Raw genomic sequence first — 15,566 nt, forward strand, 5'->3', positions numbered from 1 at the left:
ATGTGTCTGATGTTAATATAGACAATGTGTCTAATGTTAATATACCTGTAGACAGAGACAATGTGTCTGATGTTAATATAGACAATGTGTCTAATGTTAATATACCTGTAGACAGAGACAATGTGTCTGTTAATATAGACAATGTGTCTGTTAATATAGACAATGTGTCTAATGTTAATATAGCTGTAGACAGAGACAATGTGTCTGTTAATATAGACAATGTGTCTAATGTTAATATAGACAATGTGTCTGTTAATATAGACAATGTGTCTGTTAATATAGACAATGTGTCTGTTAATATAGACAATGTGTCTGTTAATATAGACAATGTGTCTAATGTTAATATACCTGTAGACAGAGACAATGTGTCTGTTAATATAGACAATGTGTCTAATGTTAATATAGACAATGTGTCTGTTAATATAGACAATGTGTCTGTTAATATAGACAATGTGTCTAATGTTAATATAGACAATGTGTCTGTTAATATAGCTGTAGACAGAGACAATGTGTCTGATGTTAATATAGACAATGTGTCTGTTAATATAGACAATGTGTCTGTTAATATAGACAATGTGTCTAATGTTAATATAGACAATGTGTCTGTTAATATACCTGTAGACAGAGACAATGTGTCTGTTAATATAGACAATGTGTCTGTTAATATAGACAACGTGTCTAATGTTAATATACCTGTAGACAGAGACAATGTGTCTGTTAATATAGACAATGTGTCTAATGTTAATATAGACAATGTGTCTGTTAATATAGACAATGTGTCTGTTAATATAGACAATGTGTCTGTTAATATAGACAATGTGTCTAATGTTAATATACCTGTAGACAGAGACAATGTGTCTGTTAATATAGACAATGTGTCTAATGTTAATATAGACAATGTGTCTGTTAATATAGACAATGTGTCTGATGTTAATATAGACAATGTGTCTGTTAATATAGACAATGTGTCTGTTAATATAGACAATGTGTCTAATGTTAATATACCTGTAGACAGAGACAATGTGTCTGTTAATATAGACAATGTGTCTAATGTTAATATAGACAATGTGTCTAATGTTAATATAGCTGTAGACAGAGACAATGTGTCTGTTAATATAGACAATGTGTCTGTTAATATAGACAATGTGTCTAATGTTAATATAGCTGTAGACAGAGACAATGTGTCTGATGTTAATATAGACAATGTGTCTGTTAATATAGACAATGTGTCTGTTAATATAGACAATGTGTCTAATGTTAATATACCTGTAGACAGAGACAATGTGTCTAATGTTAATATAGACAACGTGTCTAATGTTAATATACCTGTAGACAGAGACAATGTGTCTGTTAATATAGACAATGTGTCTGTTAATATAGACAATGTATCTAATGTTAATATAGACAATGTGTCTAATGTTAATATAGACAATGTGTCTAATGTTAATATACCTGTAGACAGAGACAATGTTTGTCAGGTTAACACAGAAGGTGAATAGTAAACTAGTGTGTGGGTAGGTGTTATGTATGAGACAAACTGTTTAGATGTGTCATCCTCTACACTGACAATACTGGCCCCTAGTGGTGAGCCTTGGAATTCTACCTATTCTAAAGTTCCTGACATGGAACTCTGTAGAACTCTTGTAGAACTCTAATAGAACTCTAATAGAACTCTAATAGAACTCTGTAGAACTCTGTAGAACTCCCTCAGGGTTCTTAGGCATTCCATTACACCTCTTCTCCCCCATCAGAAGCCCCAAATTCAACTATCAGTCTGAGGTAAGGGGGGGGGTGTGTGAGTGTAAGGGGAGAGGGAGGACTGCCCCAGGAGTGGGAGAGGTGAGGAGGGGTTGAGAGAAGAGCTTCTTGGTGGTCCTCCCCTCCAGGGAAATGTGTCTAAGTGGGGAGAGGTGAGGAGGGGTTGAGAGAAGAGCTTCTTGGTGGTCCTCCCCTCCAGGGAAATGTGTCTAAGTGGGGAGAGGTGAGGAGGGGTTGAGAGAAGAGCTTCTTGGTGGTCCTCCCCTCCAGGGAAATGTGTCTAAGTGGGGAGAGGTGAGAACCATGTGTGTTGCAGGGCTTCCTGCTCTAATGAACAGCAGTATACCTCCAGGGGAAGAGAAAGATGGGGAGACTGAGGGAGGGAGAGAGGGAGAGGGAAAGAGGGAGAGAGGGAGGTGGAAAGGGGTAGGTGGAAAGAGGGGGAGATGGAAAGAGGGAGAGAGGGAGGTGGAAAGAGGGAGAGAGGGAGGTGGAAACAGGGAGAGAGGGAGGAATAAAGAAGTCATTCCCCTCTCCCTTCCTACCCATCTCTCCCTCTAACCCCGCCTCTCAGTTTGCCTGAGAGACACCATGCTAGTAAATAACAGTATCCCCCTACCAGGACTTGGGCTCTCCAAAGTGCAGGTAGTTGATGCTATAAAGATCCATGTCTTCAGTGTGCCAGGAGAAGCTGGTCTTCCACATGCCGAAGTACAGGTAGGGTGTGTTCACCCCCTGGATAGAAACACCACAGTCCTCTTCAATCACATCCAGGATGGAGTTGAGGTGGCCGATGTTCCACTCCTCTATACCCTACAGGAGAGGAGGAGAGAGGAGAGAGGAGGAGAGAGGGGGAGAGAGGAGAGACAGAGGAGGAGAGAGGAGAGACAGAGGAGGAGAGAGGGAATTAGAGGAGAGAGAAGGGAGAGAGGAGGCGAGAGGAGAGATAATTAGATGAAAGAGAAGGGAGAGAAGAGGAGAGAGAAGGAGAGAGAATTAGATGAAAGACAGAAGGGAGAGAGGAGGCGAGAGGAGAGATAATTAGATGAAAGAGAAGGGAGAGAAGAGGAGAGAGGAGGAGAGAGAATTAGATGAAAGACAGAAGGGAGAGAGGAGGCGAGAGGAGAGAGAATTAGATGAAAGACAGAAGGGAGAGAGGAGGCGAGAGGAGAGATAATTAGATGAAAGAGAAGGGAGAGAAGAGGAGAGAGGAGGAGAGAGAATTAGATGAAAGACAGAAGGGAGAGAGGAGGCGAGAGGAGAGAGAATTAGATGAAAGACAGAAGGGAGAGAGGAGGCGAGAGGAGAGATAATTAGATGAAAGAGAAGGGAGAGAAGAGGAGAGAGGAGGAGAGAGAATTAGATGAAAGACAGAAGGGAGAGAGGAGGCGAGAGGAGAGAGAATTAGATGAAAGAGAAGGGAGAGAGGAGGCGAGAGGAGAGATAATTAGATGAAAGACAGAAGGGAGAGAGGAGGCGAGAGGAGAGATAATTAGATGAAAGAGAAGGGAGAGAAGAGGAGAGAGGAGGAGAGAGAATTAGATGAAAGACAGAAGGGAGAGAGGAGGCGAGAGGAGAGAGAATTAGATGAAAGACAGAAGGGAGAGAGGAGGCGAGAGGAGGAGAGAGAATTAGATGAAAGACAGAAGGGAGAGAGGAGGCGAGAGGAGAGAGAATTAGATGAAAGACAGAAGGGAGAGAGGAGGCGAGAGGAGGAGAGAGAATTAGATGAAAGAGAAGGGAGAGAGGAGGCGAGAGGAGGAGAGAGAATTAGATGAAAGAGAAGGGAGAGAGGAGGCGAGAGGAGAGAGAATTAGATGAAAGACAGAAGGGAGAGAGGAGGCGAGAGGAGGAGAGAGAATTAGATGAAAGACAGAAGGGAGAGAGGAGGCGAGAGGAGAGAGAATTAGATGAAAGACAGAAGGGAGAGAGGAGGCGAGAGGAGAGAGAATTAGATGAAAGAGAAGGGAGAGAAGAGGAGAGAGGAGGAGAGAGAATTAGATGAAAGACAGAAGGGAGAGAGGAGGCGAGAGGAGAGATAATTAGATGAAAGACAGAAGGGAGAGAGGAGGCGAGAGGAGAGATAATTAGATGAAAGAGAAGGGAGAGAAGAGGAGAGAGGAGGAGAGAGAATTAGATGAAAGACAGAAGGGAGAGAGGAGGCGAGAGGAGAGAGAATTAGATGAAAGACAGAAGGGAGAGAGGAGGCGAGAGGAGGAGAGAGAATTAGATGAAAGACAGAAGAGAGAGAGGAGGAGAGAGGAGAGAGAGAGAATTAGATGAAAGACAGAAGAGAGAGAGGAGAGATGAGACAGAAGGGAGAGAAACAACAAGATAGAGTTGAGGTGTCAGATATTCCACTCCTCTATACTTCACCCTGCACCAGGACAGAGGAGAGGTTGGGATGACTAGAAAGGAATATACAGGAGTGAAATGACAGTGATCCTGATGATCAGTGATGAGTGACAGAGAGAGGAGAGAGAGACTGATATTCTATGAGTCCTGAGACATCTACCTCGTCATAGAGGCTCCCGGGGACGTCAGCTCCATATATGGGAGATACGAAGGTCAGGTTCTTCCAGTACTTCCTCTCCAGGTCCTCATAGTTCAGGTAGCGGGGAGTACAATATCTGGAGAGGTAGAAGATCTATGTTATAACAACTATACTAAATATAACACATAGTTCAGGTAGAGGGAGTACAGTATCTGGAGAGGTAGAAGATCTATGTTATACCTACTATACTAAATATAACACATAGTTCAGGTAGAGGGAGTACAATATCTGGAGAGGTAGAAGATCTATGTTATACCTACTATACTAAATATAACACATAGTTCAGGTAGAGGGAGTACAGTATCTGGAGAGGTAGAAGATCTATGTTATACCTACTATACTAAATATAACACATAGTTCAGGTAGAGGGAGTGTGTGTTGTTACTGACTTGTCACTGTTGGCGAGGCGTCTGAACACCTGTGTGTGTGTGTGTGTGTGTGTGGTTACTGACTTGTCACTGTTGGCGAGGCGTCTGAACATGTGTGTGTGTGTGTGTGTGTGTGTGTGTGTGTGTGTGTGTGTGGTTACTGACTTGTCACTGTTGGCGAGGCGTCTGAACTCCTGTGTGTGTCTGTGTGTGTGTGTGTGTGGTTACTGACTTGTCACTGTTGGCGAGGCGTCTGAACACCTGTGTGTGTGTGTGTGTGTGTGTGTGTGTGTGTGTGTCTGTGTGTGTGTGTGTGTGTGTAGGTACTGACTTGTCACTGTTGGCGAGGCGTCTGAACACCTGTGTGTGTGTGTGTGTGTGTGTGTGTGTGTGTGTGTGTGTGTGTGTGTGTAGTTACTGACTTGTCACTGTTGGCGAGGCGTCTGAACTCCTTAACGCTGAGCGGTTTCTTCTGGATGTTGAACTGAGTGAACAGGCCTGACTGGCCAGCAACCATCTGCTGGATAGGAGCATGGATCACCAGGTCATCAATATCATCATAGCTACACCGAGGACGCCAGCCCTTAGGAGGAATCACCTGGAGACAGGTAGAGGAGAGAGAGAGGGGGTTATCACCTGGAGACAGGTAGAGGAAAGAGAGGGGGGGTTATCACCTGGAGACAGGTAGAGGAGAGAGGGGTTATCAACCGGAGACAGGTAGAGGAGAGAGGGGTTATCACCTGGAGACAGGTAGAGGAGAGAGAGGGGTTATCACCTGGAGACAGGTAGAGGAGAGAGAGAGAGGGGGTTATCACCTGGAGACAGGTAGAGGAGAGAGAGAGAGGGGGTTATCACCTGGAGACAGGTAGAGGAGAGAGAGGGGGGGTTATCACCTGGAGACAGGTAGAGGAGAGAGAGGGGGGGTTATCACCTGGAGACAGGTAGAGGAGAGAGAGGGGGGGTTATCACCTGGAGACAAGTAGAGGAGAGAGGGGGGGTTATCACCTGGAGACAGATAGAGGAGAGAGAGAGGGGGTTATCACCTGGAGACAGGTAGAGGAGAGAGGGGGGGGTTATCACCTGGAGACAGGTAGAGGAGAGAGAGAGGGGGTTATCACCTGGAGACAGGTAGAGGAGAGAGAGAGGGGGTTATCACCTGGAGACAGGTAGAGGAGAGAGAGAGAGGGGTTATCACCTGGAGACAGGTAGAGGAGAGAGAGGGGGGGTTATCACCTGGAGACAGGTAGAGGAGAGAGAGGGGGGGTTATCACCTGGAGACAGGTAGAGGAGAGAGAGAGGGGGTTATCACCTGGAGACAGGTAGAGGAGAGAGAGGGGGGGTTATCACCTGGAGACAGGTAGAGGAGAGAGGGGGGGGGGGTTATCACCTGGAGACAGGTAGAGGAGAGAGGGGGGGGGTTATCACCTGGAGACAGGTAGAGGAGAGAGAGAGGGGGTTATCACCTGGAGACAGGTAGAGGAGAGAGAGAGGGGGTTATCACCTGGAGACAGGTAGAGGAGAGAGAGGGGGGGTTATCACCTGGAGACAGGTAGAGGACAGAGAGGGGGGAGTTATCACCTGGAGACAGGTAGAGGAGAGAGAGGGGGGGTTATCACCTGGAGACAGGTAGAGGAGAGAGAGAGGGGGTTATCACCTGGAGACAGGTAGAGGAGAGAGAGGGGGGGGTATCACCTGGAGACAGGTAGAGGAGAGAGGGGGGGGGGGGTTATCACCTGGAGACAGGTAGAGGAGAGAGGGGGGGGGGTTATCACCTGGAGACAGGTAGAGGAGAGAGAGAGGGGGTTATCACCTGGAGACAGGTAGAGGAGAGAGAGAGGGGGTTATCACCTGGAGACAGGTAGAGGAGAGAGAGAGGGGGGGTTATCACCTGGAGACAGGTAGAGGAGAGAGAGGGGGGGTTATCACCTGGAGACAGGTAGAGGAGAGAGAGAGGGGGGGTTATCACCTGGAGATAGGTAGAGGGTGATAATCCCCAAATTACACTCAGACAAGCACACACACACACAGGTTGTTCTCGCATCTTTCCTGAACAGACACACACCAAACACACTTCCAGTCCTACTCTCAGGCACACACACCCACCTTGGCGAGGCCAGCACGGTGCGCCCCCTGTGCCTCCATGTGGGCCAGGTACCGGTTGAAGTCTCTGAACTCCTCCACGGTGGGCCTGAAGGTCATGATCTTGCAGGAGGGGTTAACGGGGCCGTAGACCTCCGCCCCTGCCATCCTGCCTGCTCACACAGAGGAAGCCTTGACAGAGAAACAGTTACTCCTCATTAGAATGTCATGACAGTAATACGTTCTGTTAACTAAGGGGAAGCCTTGACAGAGAAACAGTTACTCCTCATTAGAATGTCATGACAGTAAAACGTAATTGCCTCCACCAATTAAACCCAGACAAGATCTTAAGGAAACAGGGCAGGAGGGGGTTAACAGGGCCGTAGACTGGCTGACAGCCGTGGTAGATCAGACCGTATACCACGGGTATGACAATGCAATGATTTTTACTGCTCTAATTACGTTGGTAACCAGTTTATAATAGCAATAAGGCACCTCAGGGGTTTGTGGTATATTGCCAAATTACCACGGCTAAGGGCTGTGTCCAGGCACTCCGCGTTGCGCGTTAGAACAACCCCTAGCCGTGGTATATTGGCCATATACCACACTGCCTCTGGCCTGACTGCTTAAATAGAACACAGGCTAGGGCCATAGGCTGTCTGACTAGACTGATAAAACCTAGAGATACATACCGTAGAGACACTAGATTCCAGCTAGTCTACATACCGTAGAGACACGAGATCCCAGCTAATCTACATACTGTAGAGACACTAGATCCCAGCTAATCTACATACTGTAGAGACACGAGATCCCAGCGAGTCTACATACTGTAGAGACACTAGATCCCAGCTAGTCTACATATCATAGAGACACTAGATCACAGCTAGCCTACATTCTGTAGAGACACTAGATCCCAACTAATCTACATACTGTAGAGACACGAGATCCCAGGGAGTCTACATACTGTAGAGACACTAGATCCCAGCTAGTCTACATACCGTAGAGACACGAGATCCCAGCTAATCTACATACTGTAGAGACACGAGATCCCAGCGAGTCTACATACTGTAGAGACACTAGATCCCAGCTAGTCTACATATCATAGAGACACTAGATCACAGCTAGCCTACATTCTGTAGAGACACTAGATCCCAACTAATCTACATACTGTAGACACTAGATCCCAGCTAGTCTACATACTGTAGAGACACTAGATCCCAACTAATCTACATACTGTAGACACTAGATCCCAACTAATCTATATACTGTAGACACTAGATCCCAGCTAGTCTACATACTGTAGAGACACTAGATCCCAGCTAGTCTACATACCGTAGAGACACGAGATCCCAGCTAATCTACATACTGTAGAGACACGAGATCCCAGGGAGTCTACATACTGTAGAGACACTAGATCCCAGCTAGTCTACATACCGTAGAGACACGAGATCCCAACTAATCTACATACTGTAGAGACACGAGATCCCAGCGAGTCTACATACTGTAGAGACACTAGATCCCAGCTAGTCTACATATCATAGAGACACTAGATCACAGCTAGCCTACATTCTGTAGAGACACTAGATCCCAACTAATCTACATACTGTAGACACTAGATCCCAGCTAGTCTACATACTGTAGAGACACTAGATCCCAACTAATCTACATACTGTAGACACTAGATCCCAGCTAGTCTACATACTGTAGAGACACGAGATCCCAGCGAGTCTACATACTGTAGAGACACTAGATCCCAGCTAGTCTACATTCCGTAGAGACACGAGATCCCAGCTAGTCTACATTCTGTAGAGACACTAGATCCCAGCTAGTCTACATTCTGTAGAGACACGAGATCCCAGCTAGTCTACATTCTGTAGAGACACTAGATCCCAGCTAGTCTACATACTGTAGAGACACTAGATCCCAGCTACAGTTGAAGTCAGAAGTTTACATATACCTCAGCCAACTACATTTAAACTCGGTTTTTCACAATCGCTGACATTTAATCCTAGTAAAAATGCCCTGTCGTAGGGTCAGTTAGGATCACTACTTTATTTTAAGAATGTGAAACGTCAGAAAAATAGTAGAGAGAATTATTTATTTCAGCTTTTATTTATTTCATCACATTTCCAGTGGGTCAGAAGTTTACATACACTCAATTAGTATTTGGTAGCATTGCCTTTAAATGGTTTAACTTGGGTCAAACGTTGCGGGGAGCCTTCCACAATAAGTTGGGTGAATTTTGGCCCATTCCTCCTGACAGAGCTGGTGTAACTGAGTCAGGTTTGTAGGCCTCCTCGCTCGCACGCGTTTTTTTTCAGTTCTTCCCACAAATTTTCTATAGGATTGAGGTCAGGGCTTTGTGATGGCCACTCCAATACCATGACTTTGTTGTCCCTAAGCCATAACTTTGGAAGTATGCTTGGGGTCATTGTCCGATCAGGACCAGGGTTTGTGAACAACACTCAATGTTGTGCAGTGTAGGCTACAGTATTGCTTATATGAATAACACATAAATAAAAAGCAACACATAGGTTATTATTGTGTAACTAACCAATAAGGTCCGATAACAATATTAACCTATGTGCAACACATTTATTATTCTTATCAGGCCTCATTATCAGGCCTCATTGGTTAATTACACAAAAACAGCCAAGGAAGCAGGCTTCTCTTCCTTCTTCCTGAGTCCAGCTCTAACACACCTGATTCTACAAATTAACTAATCACCAATCCAATAAGCCTTAATAAGCTAGTAGATTAGCTGAACTAATAAACCCAGTGTTGCAGACAGTGCAACTGCAATAAATCAGCCTCCAAAATGGCCCCTATTCCATATATAGTACACTACTTTTGACAAGGGTTGGCACCCTATTCCTTATTTAGTTCACTACTTTAGACCAGGGTTAGCACCCTATTCCCTATTTAGTTCAGTACTTTAGACCAGGGTTGGCACCCTATTCCCTATTTAGTACACTACTTTAGACCAGGGTTGGCACCCTATTCCATATACAGTACACTACTTTGACCATAGCATAGGAGTATGGGTTCTGGTCAAACGTTGTGCACTAAAAAGGGTGCTCTTTGGGATGCACTCCCATGCTGTCTTACTCATGTCACCTTCAATTTCGCTGTGTGCTATTTACAAGTTGGACCACTGGGTGGCGGTCATCTCCCACAAAGGAAATCGTGGTCCTCCCAAAATATTCTGACAACCCCTCTGCTAGTTACCACCAGCAGGGTTCCCGATCACCACAACTCTGGGGTCCATCCCGAATGGCACCCTATTCCCTACATAGTGAACTACTTTTGACCAGGGCTTACATCAGCATCAGAGCACTATATAGGAAATAGGGTGCCATTTGGTATACTCACTTTGGATTTACTTTGACAAAGGAGACAAAGGACTAGACACACAATAACAGTTGGTTTCTTTAAAAAAAAAAAAATGTTCAAGCAAAACAGTACAATGAGGAAGAGACCCACAATAAGGAAATGCGTCTCAAATCATTCATTTAGATTATCTCACAAAGCAATGAACGGCTAATACAATAACAATAAAAACGTTACATTTTAATTGATTCGAATAAAGTAAATCTATGAATTATGTTGTTGCATATCATGTTTGATATAAAATGGTAACTTTGCCATGTTCAACCATTTTCTTAAAAATCATGCAATGCACTTATTATATATATAGATATAGTAGCTAAATGATTAAATCACTTGTGACAGTGCATTTATTTCCCAAGATAAGTCCGAAGTGCAGTGTGGCTAATCTGATCTTTGTCTGTCTTTCTGTCCGAGCTCGTCTACGTTCAGTTGTGGTAGCCAGCAATGGCAGATCGAAGGAGACAGTTCAAATAATTGATAACTACGACTTGATTTGAAATCAACCACTCCCTTTCTTTCGTTATTGTCAGAATTCAAGAGTCTTACAGTAGTCAAACGTGAGATAAATAACAAGAACTGGTTACGATGAGAAAGGGGATAAGTAGCCAGCTTGCTAAACTGGCCATCTTGCACAATGCGCGTAGCAGAGATGGGGGTTTAAATCCCATCTTGAATGGATGCAGTCGAGATTTATGCTAACTAACAAGGCCCGAGGTTAGCTAGCAAGCTACAAGCTGACCAAATATACTGCACGAATTCAACATATATCAACCATAAATAGTCTGGCTGTTATCCAGACACACATAGAAATACATTTACCTAGTAACGTTAGTATTGTGCATCGCAGTTTCACTGGTTTAGCTAGCTAACAACAGATTAACAGTTGGCTATTTGCTAGTAGAAGTTAGCACAATGAAAACACCAAGTCAACGGGTTCGAGTTAGCCTCACCAGCTAACTGTGAGAGGTGACTGTTAGCTAGCCGGTAATAAAACAGGGTATAAATAAACATTATGTGTAATATGTATAACGTAGACTATGTCCAAGCAGAACTACTATATCTACAGCCAGTTTAACTATATGCAATAATGTCTGAATCAATTGATAAATGCATGCAAGCAGCGAAAACGAGTTGCTGTTGTTAGCCAACGTGTGCCAAGTTGGGCTAGCTAGCAACGGTAGCTTAGTTACCCTAGCCAGCCAGTTAGCCTAGCCAGCCAGTTAGCCTAGCCAGTCAGTTAGCTTAGCCAACCAGTTAGCTTAGCCAACCAGTTAGCTCAGCCAACCAGTCCACTGCTTACAAACGAAAATAGACGCCACAAACTAGTTGACACTGAACGTTATAGTCATGAATTAAACCCGTGTTATAGATTGCATTTGTAAGGAAACTTGTACTGTACCTTTTGGTGTATGAAAAATGTGTGTTTCGTTGTATTGTTGTTTATCTCTTCTCGCCCTGATCGCCCAGCTGTTTTCATATAACAGCTGGTCAACAGCGTCTTGTTCTTCTGTCTGGTCGATAAGCAGATTTCAGACCAGTGGTGTAGTTGGCTGCCCCCTGTCGGACAAAGATGCACCTTCACTTCAACAAATGTAGAAAAAAATAAGAAACATACAAAAAATTAAACATTTATTTAATTATAGGAATATAAAATAAGAAACATATAAAAATTAAGCATTTAATTATAGGAATATTTTCTAGAAATGCTTGGTTTTTCACTTTTTTGGTGGGTGACACATTTCGATTGATATTTTCTCCCTTCCTGTTTTCCTATTGTTTCAGTGTCTACACAGAATTTCCCAGTTTATATACATGTAAATAATGAATAAGACTACGTGTGTGGATTATGAATGTCGCTATATATATCTGTTATCGTTGCTATGTGTGAAGCAGGTGTTAAAACGAATTAGAGTTAGCACGACCGACTAGGAGATAGTGAAAGAGGAGTGGCATCCATCACCGTTCACTAGGAACCAAACGGACGCGAACGGTCCAAAAAGGGGGCGGGACCTACATGACTTCGTCCAATAAGAAGCTATAATATTCGTTGCAAAATGTTTACCGTTAAAACGTTTTTGCTACGACAGGGATTAATGAACACACCCCAGGGTGACAACGCCGATGACTTTCTCTGAACATGGCCGCTCAAGATGAACTCAGTAAGTTTCTAACTGCTTTTTGCAGTGATTAAATGCATCGTAAGACACTTCATGTATCGGTAACATGTATTATTGCATTTAGTACACAGTCATAACTTTATTCTATCGAGCGAAAAACGCCTGTGATATGAACTATTAACACGTTGATTTGAGGTAGCTGGCTAACGCTAGTTAGAAGGCCGTCTGCACAGTCATGGTCCAAATGAAAGTGTTGTATTAAAGATCAACGTGATCTGATGGCGACTGGAATAGTTGTTATTTTTTTTAAAACATTGGATCAGTCATTTCATTCCCTATTTGTAACGATGTCATGTTTAGATCTGTAACTACGATTAAACTAAACGATGATATGTTGGCGTAACCAAGTGGCTAGCTTGCTGGTTAGCAGTGCAGCCAGGCGTCCGGGACAATATGAATTGTCTTTAAGATTAGCCTTGTGTGTGTGAAGTTAACTAATTAGCTCTAGTAGCTAGCTAATTCATTGCAAGCCAGCTAGTTAGGTATCTCGATGGTAACAGGTTGCATACATGGAATGAAAGATGACATTTAATTTTCAATGCAGTGAGTGTGTTGGCAAACACACACTTCTCACAAGGTAACGTTAGCTAACCATTTTGAGATGATTTAGCTAACTGACTGACTAACTAACCAGCCAAATCACCAGCTAGTTAGCTAGCCACTAATTTATGTCATTAATTTCCTTGCCAACTAGTTGCCAGTCCGATGCAAGTAGAAAGCATATACGCCCTGTCTGACATAGCTAATGGCTATGTCATGCAGGCTTTGTGATCTAGCTCAGAACAGCCTGTCCACCCCAGTTATAACACATATAACACAAGGTGCATTAGCACATTAACAGTCCCTTGTTGATACTTTAGGTCTGAATGTTGTAGCTACATTTGAAATGTTTACAGTTGAGTCATTCAGCAGACTCAGTCTTATTCAGAGTAAACTGAGCCACTCGGGACCAGCTAACTGGACATCCACACGGTACCTTTCTGTACCTTAATTAGACAGGTGTGTTTTCTGTACCTTAATTAGACAGGTGTGTTTTCTGTACCTTAATTAGTCAGGTGTGTTTTCTGTACCTTAATTAGTCAGGTGTGTTTTCTGTACCTTAATTAGACAGGTGTGTTTTCTGTACCTTAATTAGACAGGTGTGTTTTCTGTACCTTAATTAGTCAGGTGTGTTTTCTGTACCTTAATTAGTCAGGTGTGTTTTCTGTACCTTAATTAGTCAGGTGTGTTTTCTGTACCTTAATTAGTCAGGTGTGTTTTCTGTACCTTAATTAGTCAGGTGTGTTTTCTGTACCTTAATTGGACAGGTGTGTTTTCTGTACTTTATTTGAACAGGTGTATATTCTGTACTTTAATTAGACAGGTGTGTTTTCTGTACCTTATTTGGACAGGTGTGTTTTCTGTACCTTATTTGGACAGGTGGGTTTTCTGTACCTTAATTAGACAGGTGTCTAGACACCCTACTCCCTATACAGTGCACTACTCTTGACCGGGAACCCTATTGAACCTGGTGAAAAGTATATAGTGCACTACTTTTGATGAGAGTCCTATGGGCCCTGGTCAAAAGTAGTGCACTATAAAGGGAATAGGGGGCCATTTGGGACGGCCTAGTCTCATCATTTCTAATTTTAAAATCCTCCCTTTCTCCTCCTTCTCTCTCCTCTTCACTCCTAATTTCTCCTCCTTCTCTCCTCCTCACTTCTAATTTCTCCTCCTTCTCTCCTCCTCACTTCTGATTTCTCCTCCTTCTCTTCTCCTCACTTCTAATTTCTCCTTCTCTCTCTCCTCCATTCAATTCTCCAGATCAACTGGAGCGAGTTTTCTTGCGTTTGGGCCATGCAGAGACTGATGACCAACTCCAGGACATTATATCCAAGTTCCTGCCCCCGGTCCTCCTCAAACTGTCCAGCGTGCAGGAGGGAGTCAGGAAGAAAGTAAGGACACGCTGATGTCTGTTTCTTCCGTCCTGCAGTACCAGTAGCCTGCACATAGCTGTCTTACTGTTCTCCTTCTCAAGGAAGTGTTCATGCACATAGCTGTGTTTCTGTTCTCCTTCTCCAGGAAGTGTTCATGCACATAGCTGTGTTTCTGTTCTCCTTCTCCGGGAAGTGTTCACTTGCACTTATTCTCACCTGGATTTCACAATGGAGGAATTGGAAACTCCCTCCGGGCCAATGCTTACATCAATCCCATGCTTTTAAATCCACGACTGGGTGTGTGGAAGACAAGTGCACACAGACACAGCTGCTCAATGTTATTGGGAAAGGCCCATCCACAGCACTGTAGTAATACCAATCACGAAACAGTCAACTAGTAAGCATAGGAATATTCTCCTCCCCCTCCATATGTTGATGGTGTGCATGCTGCTGTAATTGCGTTGACAGAAGCTGTTCTCCATATTAAACACACAGATTAGTTGTAGACCTGCTGATACACACTACTTGTACACTATACAGTAGCTTTATGCTAACGCCAAACCGTCTCTTCTAACAGTCAACTGGAATCATGATCTATTCTCTACCAGGTGATGGAGCTCCTGGTCCACCTGAACAAGAGGATTAAGAGCAGACCTTTGATCCAGCTACCAGTAGAGACCCTCCTGGTAACTAATCATAACCTCTCGTTCTCTCTACCAGGTGATGGAGCTCCTGGTCCACCTGAACAAGAGGATTAAGAGCAGACCTTTGATCCAGCTACCAGTAGAGACCCTCCTGGTAACTAATCATAACCTCTCGTTCTCTCTACCAGGTGATGGAGCTCCTGGTCCACCTGAACAAGAGGATTAAGAGCAGACCGTTGATCCAGCTACCAGTAGAGACCCTCCTGGTTCAGTACCAGGACCCTGCCGCAGCATCCTTTGTTACGGTAATGCTCTACGTTCTACCTGTTGTGGAGAGTTCAGATGGAAATATATGATGTAGAACAAACATGCCTCTCTCTGACGTGTAGAATAAGGAGTCACGACAGGCTCTATTCGTTATATTTCTATGCCTGCTGAAAGTGGCCTTAGTCTACTTCAACAGACTGGTTCAACTAGATGGTAATAAACCAATCCCCCCCCCCAGGGTCTGGTTTGGTGTAGGGTAATGTTTCCCCTACACACTGATCCTGAGTCAGTTTAGTTTTTTCTCTACTAATGGTTAAGGTTGGGATTAGGCGGAGGAGAAGCTGATCCTAGATCTGTACCTTGGGGAGACTTCACCCCAGAGCTGTGCAGCCTTCTGTCCTTGCTACTGCTTG

General features: G+C 44.0%; 2 protein-coding genes across 16 annotated transcripts in view; one reads left to right on the plus strand and one right to left on the minus strand.

The window, feature by feature from the left end:
• The window catches only part of LOC110534602 (lysine-specific demethylase 4A), a 59,859-nt gene extending 48,155 nt beyond the window's left edge, over positions 1–11,704 (minus strand). For 11 of the 12 annotated variants that reach the window (XM_036972907.1, XM_036972898.1, XM_036972899.1 and 8 more), the window contains exons 1-5: positions 11,549–11,704; positions 6,784–6,951; positions 5,103–5,278; positions 4,274–4,388; positions 2,378–2,571 (exon numbers count right to left, since the gene is read on the minus strand). In XM_036972907.1, the coding sequence (XP_036828802.1) occupies positions 2,378–2,571; positions 4,274–4,388; positions 5,103–5,278; positions 6,784–6,927 (629 nt within the window). In that variant the 5' untranslated portion in view covers positions 6,928–6,951; positions 11,549–11,704. Of the gene's footprint in view, positions 1–2,377; positions 2,572–4,273; positions 4,389–4,701; positions 4,723–5,102; positions 5,279–6,783; positions 6,952–11,548 lie in introns of those variants that run through there. The other variant, XM_036972906.1, reaches the window with a different exon arrangement.
• A 217-nt stretch (positions 11,705–11,921) lies between these two features.
• LOC110533223 (proteasome adapter and scaffold protein ECM29) overlaps positions 11,922–15,566 on the plus strand; it is a 45,738-nt gene continuing 42,093 nt past the window's right edge. Inside the window, exons 1-3 of one of the 4 annotated variants that reach the window (XM_036972915.1) lie at positions 11,922–12,308; positions 14,130–14,260; positions 15,075–15,191. In XM_036972915.1, coding sequence (XP_036828810.1) covers positions 12,287–12,308; positions 14,130–14,260; positions 15,075–15,191 — 270 coding nt within the window. In that variant the 5' untranslated portion in view covers positions 11,922–12,286. The remainder of the gene's footprint in view (positions 12,309–14,129; positions 14,261–15,074; positions 15,192–15,566) is intronic. The other 3 variants (XM_036972909.1, XM_036972910.1, XM_036972908.1) reach the window with 3 other exon arrangements.

The sequence above is a fragment of the Oncorhynchus mykiss genome, unplaced genomic scaffold (genome assembly GCF_013265735.2).
Source record: "Oncorhynchus mykiss isolate Arlee unplaced genomic scaffold, USDA_OmykA_1.1 un_scaffold_212, whole genome shotgun sequence".
Classification (NCBI taxonomy): domain Eukaryota; kingdom Metazoa; phylum Chordata; class Actinopteri; order Salmoniformes; family Salmonidae; genus Oncorhynchus; species Oncorhynchus mykiss.